The 17,422-nt window shown below is 47.8% G+C and overlaps 1 protein-coding gene across 1 annotated transcript in view; it reads left to right on the top strand.

The window, feature by feature from the left end:
• The first annotated feature begins 4,208 nt into the window (after nt 1-4,208).
• Nucleotides 4,209-17,422, top strand: part of WDFY2 (WD repeat and FYVE domain containing 2) — a 28,664-nt gene continuing 15,450 nt past the window's right edge. The window contains exons 1-3 of the mRNA XM_078614014.1: nt 4,209-4,374; nt 4,627-4,803; nt 16,708-16,775. Coding sequence (XP_078470140.1) covers nt 4,667-4,803; nt 16,708-16,775 — 205 coding nt within the window. The 5' untranslated portion in view covers nt 4,209-4,374; nt 4,627-4,666. The remainder of the gene's footprint in view (nt 4,375-4,626; nt 4,804-16,707; nt 16,776-17,422) is intronic.

Genomic DNA, 17,422 nt, shown 5'->3' with positions numbered 1-17,422 from the left:
CGTTCCATTTCTGCCCATGTGATTCATTCCAGTACTTACTGATCCACTCCAGACAGTCAATTCTTGCTCTGACCCACTCCATTCCTTGTGCTTTGCGATCCGTTCCAGTTGTTACCCTTATCCACTCTTTTCTTTGTAATTCTAGTGCTTTATGTGTGACCCACTCCCAGGACTTGTGATCAAATCCAGGTGTTACCCTGGTCCACTCCTGCCTTTGCGATTCCACTTCACGTCCAGCTATTGCGATCCATTGAATGTCTTAAGCAGATCCATTCCATTTCTAGGATCTCTTCCGGCTGTTGCCCTGATCCAATTGAGTAACGCTGATCACTGTTACAGATATCACCGCAGTACATTCAGACGTAAAGTTAACGCCACCCTTGTATTATACGGGCCGTAATTCAGCAGTGGATTGACAAAGAGCCACGCGTGAAAAAAAATCACAATCCCGAGGATTATTGTTCACCCCGTTTCACTTTCCACGTCTCCCGAATCGCGACCTCTAGTGGCTGCAGAGGGTCACGCGAAACCATTTACATAAATTTTTATTTAAAGCTTTCGTGACTGCAGGGATTCATATTCTTGGTTCTTGATGATTGCTTGTGTTGCAGTCGAAACGTCGTGAGAATTTTTATTGTATTATATTTGTATTATTGTATTATTTCCCTTCTACGTGACTTTACCGAAAGAACCAAGAACATTTACATAAACTGTACAAAATAGGTAAGCATGCAATGGTCTCGCCACGTCAAAAAACACACATCTTAAGGTTTATTGTTTTTACACAACCCCATAGGTTTCACGGACCTCTTGGGATTGCATAACTTCAACAGCTTTGACTCGGCAAGCCCAAACTGTGGACCGGTTTTCCCCAACTCTTCTCATCAGCAAGTCGGCCTTGAATCAACTCTGGCGAACGGCCAGATGTCACGGGAAAAATGATATCATGCATTACACAAAGCAATCATTAGCGTCGTGGAGAATTATGAATTAAATGTGCTAAGTTGACAAGACGTCACTATCACAACTGGACTTACTGTTATACGTGACGTGCCCGGACATGACCCCGGTGTTATTGTCGACTGAAAACAACTTTCAATACGAGCAGTTAAATATTTTTAGACAATAAATATGAACAAAAAATAACACTGGCGCAAAAAAAAAACTATACACGACACAACGCGCCTGCAATCCAGGAATTGTGGAGGCAGCGAGGGTTGTGGGTCACCGCACAGATGCTGTGTAACTTCCCTTACAGTGGGTGTCGGGGAGGTGCCGTACCCTGGCTCGTCAGGAGAAGGCGATACAGCAAGTTGACTAATCGTCACCCGTTTCCATCTGTACGGGGATAGAGTCTGCTTTGCTCCTACCCTCCTGATAACGAGTCATACCATTCAGTGCGACCTTCCTGTGTAAATAAGTACACTATTAATTGTAAAAAAAGGATATTTAAACAGAACAAGACAGACACAAAAAAGTCACAGAACAAGGGCGTTCGGATTTTATTTATTTCACCTTTATTTAAGCAGGTAAAAACACCTTGAGATTCAAAATCTATTTTGCGAGGGTGACCTGACAAGAACGCATGCCTCTTAAATAATCTCTTTCCTGGTCATAAAGATCATCGAACTGCGATTTGGTCAGGACAGAGATCGATTTTCTTGGACCCATCTGCGTGCAGCTTTGAGTGTTTACTCCCTCATAAGCGCGGTGGATGTTCTTCATATACTTGCATTTTAGTTCCTCACACTCGGGAATGGAATTGGGACAATTATCCCAATGCAGAACCCACTTGAATAAAATATTCCTGAGACTCGGTGAGGCTTTGACGGGTAAATAATCGTCGCCAAGATCAGCCATGGTCATTCCATTGTTGGATGAAAGGCCTCCTCCCCAAGCCACCGCCATCTGGTTATTTGACCACACTTCCAAACGATCCACCATGCATACGATCACTGCCGATGCAATACATTCCTGGGTACAGCTCATCACTATTATTATTGCTGTATGAGACTGTAATGTACATCTATTGCATAGAAACGTGATCCAGAATGTGCGACGGTTGAAACGCCGAGCTTACACCAAAACTTTTGACCACAACAGCCCCACAAATGGCAAGAGCTTTTAATAGTCACTGTGTGTAATGTGTATGGGGGGGCATGATAATATTAGCAATGATGACTCTGTAATGCTTTACGTAGGGGAGGGACACGAGCTAGGCAAACGTCTGGCTTTGAAAAAGGCGCGTGTAACAAATGCACATGTACAGGCACTTGTTAAGTTGCTGCTCCTACAAGACGGTATCTCTACATCGTGCTGGTCACGAGAGTTAAATTGGGCACCGCGGTGGCTAGGAGATGTTAACTACCTCTCCTGGTACACAGGAGGTCGTGAGTTCGATCCCGCACCTGACGCCTGCTGTATATTTGTAGTTTGCGTGTCTCTCTCTTTCTCATCATCATCATCACGGTGGCTAGGAGATGTAAACTACCTTGCCTGGTATACAGGAGTTCGTGGGTTACATCCCGAACCTGACGCCTGCGGCTGTATATTTGGAGTTTACGTGTCTCTCTCTTTCTCATCATCATCATCACGGTGGCTAGGAGATGTTAACTACCTCGCCTGGTACACAGGAATTCGTGGGTTCGATCCCGAACCTGACGCCTGCTGTATATTTGGAGTTTGCGTGTGTCTCTCTTTCTCATCATCATCATCACGGTGGCTAAGAGATGTAAACTACTTCGCCTGGTACACAGGAGGTCGTGAGTTCGATCCCGAACCTGACGCCTGCTGTATATTTGGAGTTTGCGTGTCTCTCTCTTTCTCATCATCATCATCACGATGGCTAGGAGATGTAAACTACCTCGTCTGGTACACAGAAGGTGGTGAGTTCGATCCCTCACAGTCGGCCATATTTGCGGAATACACCACGCCGCCGTTGACCCTGGCCGTTGACCGAGCAACCCAACGTTCCTACCAGCTCCCTCCGCAGGAATGTGTTTGTTGTAAATGTGCTTTAGCACTAACTGCCAACACATCACCAAATAATGTAAACGCACAGTCAGACTGCACGTAGGTGGTAGCTCTACAGCTCTTGCCCCAACAGCGTGTGCCAGGCTACCCGGGGTTACTTTGTCTGTGTCTGTGTGAGTCAGGGAGAGCGGTGGTGTAGCGGTTAGCGCGCTGCCCTACGAACCCGGCGGTCGATTCTCGCTCATGGCCCAACATCATAGTGGCGATTATGTTTATCAGAGCCGTCCTGGGCCTGCCTCCTCCCTTAGATCGACTCAGCCTCAAATTACTACCTGGTGCGGTGTGTATAAACATCGTCAGTGGGGAGACAAAGGCGGCCTTCATGTGTGGCACTCGCATACCTGTAAACCCTTATCAGCGCCCTACATTATTACAGATCAAATCAGACCGTATTGGTCATCCTGTGCCCTTACAAATTTCAACGTTGGTCCTACAAAGTCCCATCACAAGGGAGAAACACAAACAAAGAGACATTTGATTTTAAGCTTTCGTGACTGCAGGAATTACTCTTTTGGTTCTTTTGGTAATAGAATAGTATTTAATTAAGTTTATTTCTACATGACTTTACCGAAAGAAATAAAGAGTAAACAAACATTTTTTTAATGTTTGTGTTGCCCGTATTGAAACGGGGCTGCAGGCCGTGTGGACCTGAACACACAATGTTCCTGGACAAGAATACGGGGGGGGTGAGAGCGATGCACCCGCTCACGGAACCTGCCCCCCCCAAAAAAACAGTCTGGTGACAAGGCGACACAGTGGGGTGGGGGCGGTGTGTGGGGTGGGGCAGGAGGGGGGGTAGGAGGGTGAGGGGCAGGTGGGGAGGGGCAGGTGGGGGGGGGGGCAGGTGGGAGGGCAGGTGGGTGGGGGGGGGCAGGAGGGTGGGGGCAGGTGGCAGGTGGGTGGGGCAAAAAGGTGGGGGGGGGCAGGTGGGTGGGGGCGGGTGGGGGGTGCGGGCGGGCGGGGGTGGGGGGCAAGTGGGTTGGGGGGCAGGTGGGGGGGAGGGTGGAGGGGCGGGTGTGCGGGTGGAGAGGTGGAGGGGCGGACGGAGGGGCGGGTGGAGGGGCGGAGGGGTGGAGGGGCGGGTGTGTGAGTGGGGGGGGGGAACCTTTGTCTTTGGATTTGGAGGGAGCCGAAGAAGTGGCGACGTTGACGCTTTAAAAAGCGCACGAGACGCGGAAGGAATGACGTCATAGGCGGCGGCGGCGGCTCCCCCCGTGTGTGTCGGTGGTGGTGGTGTCGTGTGAGTCGGTGTTGTTGTTGTGTGTGAGTGTTGTGTGTGGTTGTGGCTGTGCGGTGCACGCGCGGACAACAACAACAACCTGTAGGATACGCGCGTAGAAGGTAAGGCTCACGATAAACTCGCCCAGGGGAAATAAGACAACAACGTTACGGGGTGGAGGGTGAGGCAGACATCATATACGTTTGACACACATGCAGGCATTTTTTGCGTGTTGCGCGTTTCAATAGGTGCTCGCTAACTGCCCTTGCCACGCACCAACCAGTGCGTAGGCGGCTACACGGGGGATCTTTATCTGTGTGCGTGTGGGCGGGTGTGTGTGTCAGCTGCTGCTGCTGTTGTTGCCGCTGTTCTAGCCCCTGAGATCAACAACACAGCCACCTCGGCCCTTGTGCCATGGCGGCCGAGATTCACACGGAGGCGAGGGTGCGACGTCCACTGCTTCTGGCGAAGATCGAAGGCTCCCAGGATGTTGTGAACATGGCAACCATCATCCCCAAGGAGGATGGAATCATCAGCGTTAGCGAGGATAAGTGAGTCTTCGGCGAGGCGAGCCGCTGTCAGTCGCTGCATTCACAAACCTCTTACAGCCATCGCCACCATCATCTCATCATCTCATCATCACCACGTTGTTGTAACAACAGCGAGGGCAAGCGAGTCTTCGGTGAATACCTTCACAACTCCCGACCGCCATCACATCACATCATCATCGCCACCACCATCGTCACCACCACCACCACATCATCATCATCACCACCACCACATCACCATCATCACCACCACACCACCATCACCACCACCACCATCACCACCACCACATCACCATCATCACCACCACATCATCACCACCACCACCACATCATCACCACCACCACATCACCATCACCACCACCGTCACCACCACCATCATCATCACCACCAGCGTCACCACCACCACCACATCATCACCACCACCACATCACCATCATCACCACCACATCATCACCACCACCACATCATCACCACATCACCATCACCACCACCGTCACCACCACCATCATCATCACCACCATCGTCACCACGTTGTTGTAACAGCGAGTGCGTCACGGCGCTACGGACAGGGCGCGCAGCGGCCGCCTTTTAAGGCCGAGCCTACCTAGGGGAATCCCAGGACGGGTTCAAATATTCGCCACTGACTGCGGACGTGAGCTACGTGAGCGGGGGGGGGAGGCGCGTAGGAGGCTACTAAGCAGCGCCGACCACCACTCCCCAGCACATCACAACAACCAGTTTTAAGCTCAAATGAGCATCGAGGTATTGCTTGGTACTATTGCATCTCCTGACTACAGCCCTAAGCCGGTGGTGGAAATTCCACAGTCCTCCGACGGGGCTGGGGTGGATGCTGAGTGTGTATGGCAAAGGGCAACGATTGTTGACTTTAAATCGAAGTCGTCACCACCCGGAACACCCCCCCACCTCCACCCATGGGCTTGTTGACGTGCCACTCACTCGGATACGCTGAGATGCATCCGGGCAGCAGCATCATCATCATCATAAAGTTCTCGGTCAGTCCACTGCTAGATGCATGTCTCCGCCACGCTGTTGTCAAGTGCGTGGGGGTTATTCGAGCCGACCTCAGCACGCCGGTCAGTGCTGGTTTGTGAATACGGAGAGCGTGGACGTGGGCGCATAGAAGTATAGTACAACCGTTGAATTTGCTGCGCTGCCCCACTGCTGTCCACCACGTGACCCCGTAGCACCACCGCAACCGATAGCAGCAGCCTGTTATACTGGTAGGAACCTCCCAGCCCACAGGGGATTATTGTGCCCGTCCGTCGTGCATCCAAAAATGGGAGGGCTGGGAGGGGCTGGGTGGGGAGGGGCTGGGTGGGGAGGGTGGGGCTAGGTGGGGAGGGGTAGGGCTGGGTGGGGAGGGGCTGGTCACCCCGTGGTGCCCTTATAAAACTCAACGTTTAACCTACTCACGCCGGCTTGTGCCCGCACTCACAGTCGGGCATATTTGCGGAATACACCACGCCGCCGTTGACCCTGGCCATTGACCGAGCAACCCAACGTTCCTACCAGCTCCCTCCGCAGGAATGTGTTGGGCATTGCTATTTGGTCGCCCAATACAAGCACGGTCCAGGCTTCTTCACCCTGACATATCGCGATATCTGGCACGTGGGATCACACTGCAGATCACTTGGTCATTGTTGTTATTTATATTCCTGTATTTTACAGTGTCTGTGTACGTTTGTAATGTAGATATTCTCGTCCGACCACGAATTGTAATATCACGTTGCGCTTAATAGATGCTCCCAAAACACCAGCACGCGTGCCTGTTCAGTTAATATATCGGGAGCATGGAATATGTGCTCGTGCAATAGGCACATTCCTAATCGCCCTGTTTATCAGCGTGCTGGTTAATTCTTTAATCCTGATACAACATAGTTCCGACTGCGGCACTGTACTCTCGGCAAGAATGCTGAGCAGGGGTGAGCCTGGCTAGTACTCGGATGGGCAACCACAAAGCACAAACACGTTGTCCATAAGGCGACTTCGAGGCTGTGTGCTACGTGGTGGTCAGCAGAGGGTCGTGCAGAAAAAAAACATCCATTGTACCGTGCCTCTACGCTCCCCTGTCTTCATCAACCCTCTGTTGTGATTAGCATGGTGAAGCATGGGCATGCCCCCAAGGGGCTATGCCCATAATTTAGCTGTGACGGTCCCACCTGAAGACGGAGACTTGTGTTGCCTCCGAAACGTCGTGATTTAATAGAGTTATTTTAATTTACTATTATTTTATTATTATTTTACCTTCGTGACTTTACCGAAAAAACCTAAGAGTATAAATCCGTGCAGTCACGGAAGCTTTAAATCTAGAATTAATACCCCCAAGGGTTTACACTTGGCTGGGTTTGACCCGGCATCGTCCGGGTATTGGCACCTATGGGCGGGTGGCAGCAGCAATTGATTTGTACCTAGATCTGGTGGTGATAGTATTGTGTTCCTATAGTTACTGACTGCCACATGTGTGTCCGGGTTTGGTCTGTGGTGGAAAAGGTGCTGGTGGCCTTAAACAAATACAGAACTCATCACCAACACCAGCATGGCGGGAGGCCCTCATCCAGTAGTGGATTGATAACAATTGCCTTGCGTGTAGATCACACGTATGCCGTGTAGTACCGGACGGAATTACGAGCGTGTCATTGTGAGCGGCATGCTCGTGTGATGAAGTTGAACCCGAACAAAATTAGATCTGACTGCACGTGACTGCCTCTTGCGGCTAAAGCTGTAAAGTAATAATCCTACCTGGCCTGTGTTTCACAATCCACCTGTGGGGCCTACACAAGCAGGGCGGCAGCCTATACTCACTCACTCCCGAGGTACTAGACTATAACTAGAGCACAGACGATTCATTGACATAGTGACTGTCACCTTCCTGTAACCGGGGGTGCAAGAGTGATGATGAGCAATAACACGGGCAAAAAAAGCAAAAATCAGCAAAAGAATTTCCCATTTACTAAATGCATGTTGTCTTTTGAGAAGTCGTGACCGGATCTGCACAGCGGGCAAAAGCACAACGCGGTGAATGGTTCCGATTGCTCGCAAAGAGGTACCAGCTGTGACGGATGGCTCAATTACAGTATTTTCAATAATAATAATCATATTGATGTTAGTTGAAAACGCTTTTGTTGTCATTATTTTAGTGTATTTAAATGTTATTTTCATTATCATCATATTACTGTTGATTTATTAAAATATTGTGACATTTTTTCTGCTTGTGATGCAAGAATCGAGAAGTACAGGGTTGTTTTCAAAAGATGGACCCAATTTCAAAGCAGTACTGTTTTGAAATCGGGTCCATCCAGTACTGCTTTGAAATCGGGTCCATCTTTTTAAAACACCCTGTATAAGGATGAATAGTACACCAAACATCAGCAAATTATACCCTTTTTATAGAAACGTGGGTTTTTTGAGGGTGCGTAACCTGACCGGGAGAGTGGTCAAACACTTTGAGAGACATCTATTAACTAATGGTAGAATTAAACTAATCCATTTTAAAAATCATAATCATGCTACAATACTATTGATCTATTGAAGGACGTTTGTTATCACCACAATCATCATGATGCTTCTATTCATGTATTAAGGCGTGTTTGTCAAGGAAATCCGATTTTAACCCCAGAACCTCGAAAGAAGCTCATGGATGAGTCCCTGTGTACACCCGCATGGCTGTGAGGATGAGATAGTGCTGAAAGCCCCACTTATGCCAGTGCACGATATTATTTTGCAGTGATGTAATGCTTTCCTTGAACACAGCTGGTAGGAATGTAGCACTGTAAGTATTGCAGTTGTGAGAGAATTAAATTGAGTCGCTCTAACATTGTAAGCAGCAGCAGCAGCATCCCCACCGTTATTGTTTGGCACCTCCGATTAGCACGTTTGGCTACGTACGGTGCGAAATAAGTTCAGCATACAATGTTGTAGCTTTCATCATCACTGCTATCATCATCAGCAACAGTAATGGCATCGGCATCATGACAATCACCATAATTGGGAGCAGGGGTCATCACAATCATCACTATCGTAATTCCAATTATCAGCAGCAGTGGCATCACAAGCATTATTGCTGTCATCATCGTCATCATCCCTTCAGGGTCTTGTGGCATTAAAATCAACAACGCTCGCTCTGTGGACATACTGGTCCCTGCCATTAGAATGTGGAATGTGAATCACTGCCATTTCAATCGAGGCGGCCAACAGAGATCAATCCGCACAGCTGTAAGCTCTCGGATTATTTTTTTTGAACATAGCTTTGACATGAACACACTTATCCAATCGTCTATAGCAGTCTTCAAGAATGATGGGATAAGACGACTGATGTGTGCTCGACCAACAGTGTGTCCTCAAAATACTGGGCGAATTCATGGATTGGGTGCCGTGGAATGTTTTTTTTAATCAACAATTGCCCTATTATTTCCCTCAAGACCAGTGGCCCCATTTACAGCACGTATAATGCGATTCATTTTTATACTATAGAAATATGAGGAGCTACGTCAATGAATCACCGCTGACACCACCAAAAAAAAAATCGCAATCCAATTATGGAACGAAAAAATGCAGTTTTGTAGTCATTGCTGAATGGTACAGTACTACGCTGGGATTTCCTGCCACGACGTTTCTGCGCAGAATGGAGAGCATCTAACAAACCGAGTAAAAAAAAAACCTCACACATCCATCAATAAAATTATATAAAAATAATATAGTTGAGTATATAGTTTGTTTCCTTTTAGGGTCACAGTATTAATGACAAATGTATTGAGTTTTTGTTTGTTCACCACTAGACGTTACATCACAAAAACATTTTTTTGAACAACAACTTAGCTTTGCCCCATCCGTTCAGTTTTTGTAGCTTTGAGAGTGCGATATTAAATGTAAAAAAAAAATGTAGTTGTCCAAAAAATACCCCATAATACATGAGACATCGTTTGTCTGACCACACTATCTTGAGGAAAGAGTGTAATGGAATAGCCGTGATGCACGTGACGCTGTTTTTCAAATCTGTAAATGATGATAAATAGCCATCACGGAATAATGTATTTTTTTTAAATGTTTAACAAAAAATAAACGCTCTCTGCATTATGCACCTCCGATTGGCATGGTTGGCTACGTACGTTGCGAAATAAGTTCAACATGCAGTTCAACATACATGCAAAAGCTCATCAGCATTTCCTGACACTGTCGTTGACTGCACATCAGACGTGGTGAATGGCGCGTGAAGTGGCAACGTCCGTCATGCGCCATATTGGTGTTGGGTGCGAATACGGCAAGCTCGTGCCACTTGAGGGTTTCTGTGGCACTTTGAGCAGAGGGCCCACTGAAACTGTGGCTGTGAACGTGGATTTCAATGTGGACACATGTGGATTGCATTCGTCGCTTGCTATAGCCGTGATGGATAATACTCAAAAACATGTGCGCTGTTCACAAATGAAGTAACCGCACAGCGGAATAATGCATGTGTGGTGTGATTTTTTTTTTTATGGTAGTTAACATTTTAGAAATGTGTATTTTTACGACATAAGTTTGTGGTTTGACACATACATGAAATTGAATGCACCATCATCATCATCCTAGCACCGATGAAAATGTTGGTTTGGAGTTCAACACGTGTCCGTAAGCATGAAATGGATGAATGCATTGTTTTCTCTCTCGGTACTAACAATTATCACGGTTGGCTACGTACGGTGCGAAAAAAGTTAATTGTATGTATGTTGAACTTCTTTCATCAACCATGCCAACCGTAAGTAGCTAGCCATACTATGCCTAAGTGTAAAGCCATTTCACGATTCGGCTGATGATTACCGACATCTTGAAAAGTGTCTGAATTGTACGTTGAAAATGCTAAATATAACTGAATTTGATACTATTTGCATAAATGATAAAATTTCCACACGAACAATTCTATGCTTCTGTCACGGCCGTAAGAAGCAAATTTTTTTTATCGATAAATCCTTCCACGCCTCATCAGCCATGATCAATCTGCTGTTGGATGAAGGCTTTCCCAAGACATCGCCATCTCTCATGGCCCCGTGATGTAACAATACAAGTCTAAGAGGAATTTAATAAATTGCTAACAATGTATGTGAAAATGCCCAAAAAGTTGGCTCTTGAAATGAATGAGAACAATACAGAAAGAACATGGGACCTTTAGAGGACAAACAAAATAGAAAAATTATATATTCTGGAATATAGTCGTGGGCCAGAATGGTGACGGTTAATCCAATCTTTGTGTTCCAACAAAGGTCCCCCGTATAGCCTTAACACCACGCACACGCCCATACACATTTTAGTATACCCACATGGGGGGGGTGGGCGTGGGAGGTTTTTGACAAAGTGATAGTGAAAGTACGTGTCCAGGTATACACACTCTCCTACATGACTCCGTTAACACCCTATCCTGCCTCCACCTATGGCGTTTAAAGAAATTGGCATCAGAATGTAAACTAAGCACGCACTGCACAACACACAGAGTCAAAGGTCACAGTGACCTTCTCCTGAGAGCAGCACTCGACCGATATAATTCCATAAGTTTTCCCGATCCGTTTTTTGTAAGTTACACATTCCAGTGTAGATATCAACGTCGCAGTGAAATACCTTGGGGGGGGGCGGGGAGGGGAAGCGTGTCGCCTTGCCCGACTCACCCTCCAACGTGCATTTTGGTACTTGGTGCGATCTCTCTATCTCGCGAGAGCTATCGTCGCATTGTTGTGTGAGCGTTCAGGATGACGACGGCTTTGTTGCAATTCCTGTTGTAAAATCTTGGGGAGGAGCGCCCAGTTCCTACCTCGCTGCACGTGATAGATTTCTTTCCGACATGAGGAAGCTACTGGAGCTATGAATTTTAAAATATAGATTGAAAACTAATTTCCTTTAGAACTGCTTTTTGTGTTTAGTTTCTTGTCCTTCCCCCACACCTCCGATTGGCACGGTTGGGTACGTACGATGGGAAAGAAGTTAAACGTTCATACCTTCATTTCAACCTAAAGCAGTCAGGCTGATCGATAATCTAGCACTCTCTCACCAGCAGTCGAGCCGCCTACTTATCACTCCTTTATGGACACTACGTTGGTTTACTGTTTGTTTGAAAATCACTCGTGGATTCCTCACCCAACAATACACTCGCCCACTCGCTCAACCTATCTCCCACTCGTCTACTCGCCACACTGTGGGTCACGACAACGATCTGTCTGCTTCTTCCCTTGCGTTGCTCCACTTTGGAATTCCCTCCCATCGCCTTATTTTCCCAAGCGCTTCTAATAACAGCAACCTTGATCAAGTCAAGAGACGTGTCAACTTTGACCAATTACAGCTCTGAGAGTGCTGTCTGTTGCTGGCCGCTTCACGTTTTTTGGGGCCTGTGCTTGGCGACTGCGTGAATAAATAGAATACGTGACTTGGCTAGCACACAGCACGAGAGCCGCCGGGACGAGGTGGTGGTGGTGGCGGTGCTGTCGCGTGATGGCAGTAGAATTTTACAGCCGCGTGTCGAGCGATGGCTCCATGAATCGTGCCCTCTGTCCAAACAGGTCCGAGTGTCGCTAAAATAAAATAAATAACAAGTGCTCAAAACCGCAGGGCTTGACATTCATTCATCCTCGTCATAATAATACAGAAAATGTGTTGTCCGTCGGCAGAGGCAGCTGAAGCAATTTTCCCAAGTGGGGGGTGGGGCCGTGCCGATATGTCAAGCCTTTAATTAGGGGCCCCGATGTCATTTTATTTTTATATATATTCTGGTAAATCAATACAAATAAACAATTCTCGGGGTTTCGAAGGGGAGGCGGATGCCCCCATCGCCTTCCCCTCCCGCCCCATCCCGGATTCACCACGATCAGTCGGCACGCATTGAATAACTTTTATAAGGAGAACTCCTCCTCTTATCCGTGGCCCTATTATCCTCGCGACTCCTATTATCTGTACCAGCTGTAGGCTCGGCACATACTCCCTTTATCCACTGGCCCAGGTCTTCCTCTTATCCAAGATTCTCCACGATTTTTGCCGTAAGTGGTTTGCTGAATGGAAATTTATTATCTGCGCTTTTTTCACTGGAGAGTCGCGGTGAAAATTACACATTAACCACGGAGTTATCCACGATTTTCAACCCCGCTGCTAAGAGAAGTAAATGTGATGGATATCCCCGAGGGTAATAGGATCCACGATCGTGGACCCCCATACCACTGAGCCCCTGGCGTCTAAGGGAAGCCAATTAACCTCCTGGCCATCATCTTCTGGGGGCCCAATTATAATTTTTTTAAGTGTCGTTTTTTGCTAATAGGATTTGCCGAGTTATAATCATAGCCCTGACCATAACTGTCACAAATGTCGGCTTCCTAAACCTCATCGCACACGATTAGAATTTACATCGCTCATTCGGGTTATAAATACGGCATTTATGTGCAACTTATTTGTTTACGCAAGAAATCCTTGGTGAATCGGGAAACCCTCGCTCCCTCCTGCACATGAGCTGATTTCGTTGCTCCGTCTCCGCAGTGGGGCGCGGCTGAGTTTCCTCCTGTGACTGCCACTCCATCATTAGTCTTGATGTCCTGCCCACGCTCACCGACTTTCCTCCGCTGTCGATATGACGGTGGCAAGCTGTACACGTGGCCCCACGGTGGCTCTATTAACTACCTCGCCTGGTATACAGGAAGTCGTGGGTTTGATCCTGACCGTGACACCTGCTGCATATTTGGAGCTTGCGTGTCTCTCCCCATGGTCGCGTGGGTTTTTCTCTGGGTCCTCCATTTTTTCCCCTCCACATTTAGAATCAAAGCGCGTTTAGAGTATTTGGCTGCTATAAATGTCCACATGATGAGCCACTTCGTTGAGCTATGATTAATGGCCAGGTTACCTGGTAAAATAAAAATCGTAAACTTTTGTAAAGATAAATAAATCAGAAATCTGTGTATTCCATTTCTTACTCTTAGGTTTTTTTCGGTAAAGTCACGTAGGTAAAAATAAAAATAAATATTATAAGTAACAATAGTAAAAAAGTATACATAATGATTTATTATTTATTTCTATTAATGTTTTTATTATTTTTTTATATTTATTTTTCCCTACGTGAATTTCCCGAAAAAACCTAAGAGTATGAATCCTTGCAGTCACGAAAGCTTCAAATCTAGAATTATTCCATTTCTTGTCTCTCAGCACAATCCCAGCATGCACCACTCTGCTTTTTTGCGGACTTGCATTCTTTGACACCTAATTTCCCTGTAGCAACACTGCCAATAGGGTCCCCCATATTCAGCTCAGCACTGAGCTTAACCGTTATGTATATTTTTTTTCGTAAAAACTTTGCCTCGGCAGGAAGCCTGCGATTAATCACCACACGGAGGCTTTGTGGAAGTGAGTGCTACGTTTTCTTATTTGTTTATATACTTACATAACGCATTTTGCACATTTCTCGGATTGTACGCACTTGTGAAGTGAATCAGATTAATGAGTACCCTCCATTGCATTTGTTTTCTTGTTCTGCCTAAAATCGGTTGAGCACTGCAGTGACCTTTGGTGGGCTGCTGCTTGCTGCACTGAATCCAAAGTCAAAATTATTTTCTGCTTAGCGAACATTCGGGGCGTCGTATGCGCATCTCCTGCTCGCAGCCCTGAGCAAGTGGTGGAATTTCCCAATTCCTAAATCAATAGGGTAACCACTGTTGACCTCACGAAGTGGTACTTATTTTATCGACCTAGAGGGATGATGAGATAAGATAACAGCCCCCCCGCACCCCAACCAGGATTTGAACTCGCAACGTTCTGATTGCGAGCCACTTGCTCTACATGGAGCAACCTGGTCGAGCCGCCCATTTACTTTGTAGACCGTACAAGCAAGTGCTGTTCAGCAAGAACCTATTTAGGGCCGTGTTGCGCACAAGGGAGAGGTGTGGTTAGTACAATGCCTGACCGCCTTTGTCTCCCCATTGCTGATGTCACACTGCACCAGGGTACGCATTTAAGGTCAAGGTGACGCAGGACGGGCCCACAACCAGTTCCGATATCACTCGACAACGAATGTTAGCCATGGTGTTAAGAATCAAATTCAAGTCGCCAGGTTCGTACCGCATTGTGCCGAGTGCTGCACCACCGCTCCCCATACCCAAGCAACAGCAACCGCCATTCGCCACTAAGTGGCGGTGACATCACCACGACGCTTGTGCCAGGCTATGTGCACTTTAAGGGCCACGTGAAGTGTCGAACGCCCGCTGGCAGGAGGTCATGGGACAGACCCAGGTGCAATGGGTTGACTGACTGAGATGACTGGCCAATGCACCACCTCTGCCCCCATACCCATAAACGCAACACACGTTCACACAAGTATGGTGTGCAGAATTTTCTCAAGCCCATTGCCATGGTTACGAGTGTGTGTTGAACCCCAAGCACGCGGGATTTTGGGTGCTCAAAGGCCATTAACGCGGTACTACGAGGGCGTGGGCACTTAGCCTGGCGCGCGTGCGTGGGGGGGGGGCAGCTGACAGCACACGGAGAGGAGGGACAAGCAGTGGCGCCAGTGCCGTGGGGGTCAACGTGGGCGATGAGGCGGGTCGATTCCGCAATCCTGGCAGAGTTTCCCGGGAGACATTGCCACGGTGGCCAGGAGATGTTAATCACCTCGCCTGGTGTGCAGGAGGTCGTGGGTTCGATCCCGACTGACGCCTGTTGTATATGTGGAGTTTGCGTGTTCTCTTTTCGTGGACGCTTGGATTTTTCTCCGGTTCCTTCGGTTTTTTTCTCTCCACATGCATTTGGAGTATTTGGCAGCTATACATTGCTACATGATGAGCCACTTTTGTTGAGCTATGATTTGTGGCCAGGTCGCTTCTAGAAAAGCGCTATACAGCTCAGTGGGTCTTTCATAAAGATGTTGAGCAAAAGCTCATTCATTGTTATCACACAGTCAGTATGGTTACCATCGTGGAGGCGGTCAGTTACCTGCTTACCGCTCTGATATCGCTACTACCGTGGTTACCGCTGCCGTGAACTTCACTCGTTGATTCCTCCATGTTGAGGACTCGGTCCAAGCAGACCGTTTCGTCTGATCCTCGCAGTGTTCACCCACTCGCCACTCTGCAGGTCGCAATACGCCGCTCCGCTTCAGGGTTAACTCAGTCATTACCTCTTCCAAAGCTCTTACAGCTTTGCTCACTGCGATCCGCGAGTAGCGAAGCGATAGACCTTCGATCGAGAGTATGCAACAGTCCGTGTTTGGACAAGGTTAAAAAGAAAGTGAGTAGGGATTGCAGGCCATTCATCCTCTATCCATTGCGCGACGACCGGACGACAACTGCTGATACGGCGATGGTATCGAGATGGTGCCAATTATATATCGATCCGAGTGTTATTTCCTCGCGTGAGCTGGAATTGTCCGGGTTCACCGTCTTTAATTTTCACCAAAGCGCCACACCCCCAGCCACTACACGTGTGATGGGATCTATATCTGCCTGTATTATTCTGACGGCGTGCCTGAATGGAAATGTCCAAGCATCCCAATGTAGCGGGACCCTTTTCCCCCTTTGCTCGGTGAATGGAGGGCAAAGTTCCAGCTCCTCCGAGTCGCCCGCATGCTGTAGTCTGTTGGCAAAAACTGTGCACGATACAAGTTCCACAATTAGTTCTTGTCGTGATCCAGCACGAGACGTCGGTCGTCGCTCCGTCACGCAATGTTAAGAATGTTACATGTAAATGAACCTATACGTGGCGAGCACTCGTAACTCAAAGCCAAGTAAGACTGAATGCCAAGTAATTTTTAGCGATTTTATTTGTGTTGTGTGCGGTCGCTGTTCAGTGGAGTATAAATTGCGCGTGCTTTCCCCGTGACCCCATACTCTCTCCCACCCACCCGTGCACGCATGCACGCATCTCAACCGCCCCTCCCTCTCCATCCCATGTCTTTATAGAACCATACGCGTGTGGATCAAGAGGGACAGTGGCCAGTTCTGGCCCAGCGTGTTTCATTCGATGCCAGGTACGAACGCACGCACACACAACACACACACTCTGAACACACTGGGTCTTCCTACCAAAATAAAGCCAGTGTTGTGGGTCCTCGAAATTGAACAGAAAAAAACCATTTTTATTTTACCAGGTAAGGCCCACAGAAGCAACCTGGCCACAAATGTTAGCTCAACGAAGTGGCTTATCACGTGGAAATTTATAGCAGCCAAATCCTCTAAACACGTGTTTCTAAATGTGGTGGGAGAAACTGGAGGACCTGAAATAAAATCCACACAGGAGTGAACCCATGACCTCTTGCATACCAGGCGAGGGATTTCACATCTCGCCACAGAAAAGTGTGGTGGATGTGCCACGCGCTGCGTATAGCGGGGCTTAAGTTGGGACCCCTAAAAAGTGAGGAGGAAAACAATTGTCCGAAAAATGAAATTGGACTCGCGAAGCTCGAACGTTGAAGAGCGTGGAGAGCAATGGCGACTCGTCGCTGTCTGTGCCCTCGTGCTCCGTGGCAACGTGCCGCGCCGGTGCAGCCCAAGTTTAGTAACCGGACGGTCAACCGGCTGTAGCGTTGGATTGCGCCTTCCAGAATCAGATGTCAATACAGTGATACCTCGGTTCACGAACTTAATTCGTGAACTGTCTCTGGTCGTGAACCGAATT

The sequence above is a fragment of the Lampetra planeri genome, chromosome 43 (genome assembly GCF_965212315.1).
Source record: "Lampetra planeri chromosome 43, kcLamPlan1.2.h2, whole genome shotgun sequence".
Taxonomy (NCBI): Eukaryota; Metazoa; Chordata; class Hyperoartia; order Petromyzontiformes; family Petromyzontidae; genus Lampetra; species Lampetra planeri.
The sequence above is the reverse complement of the archived record's forward strand: the minus strand, read 5'-3'. Positions and strand labels throughout refer to the sequence as shown.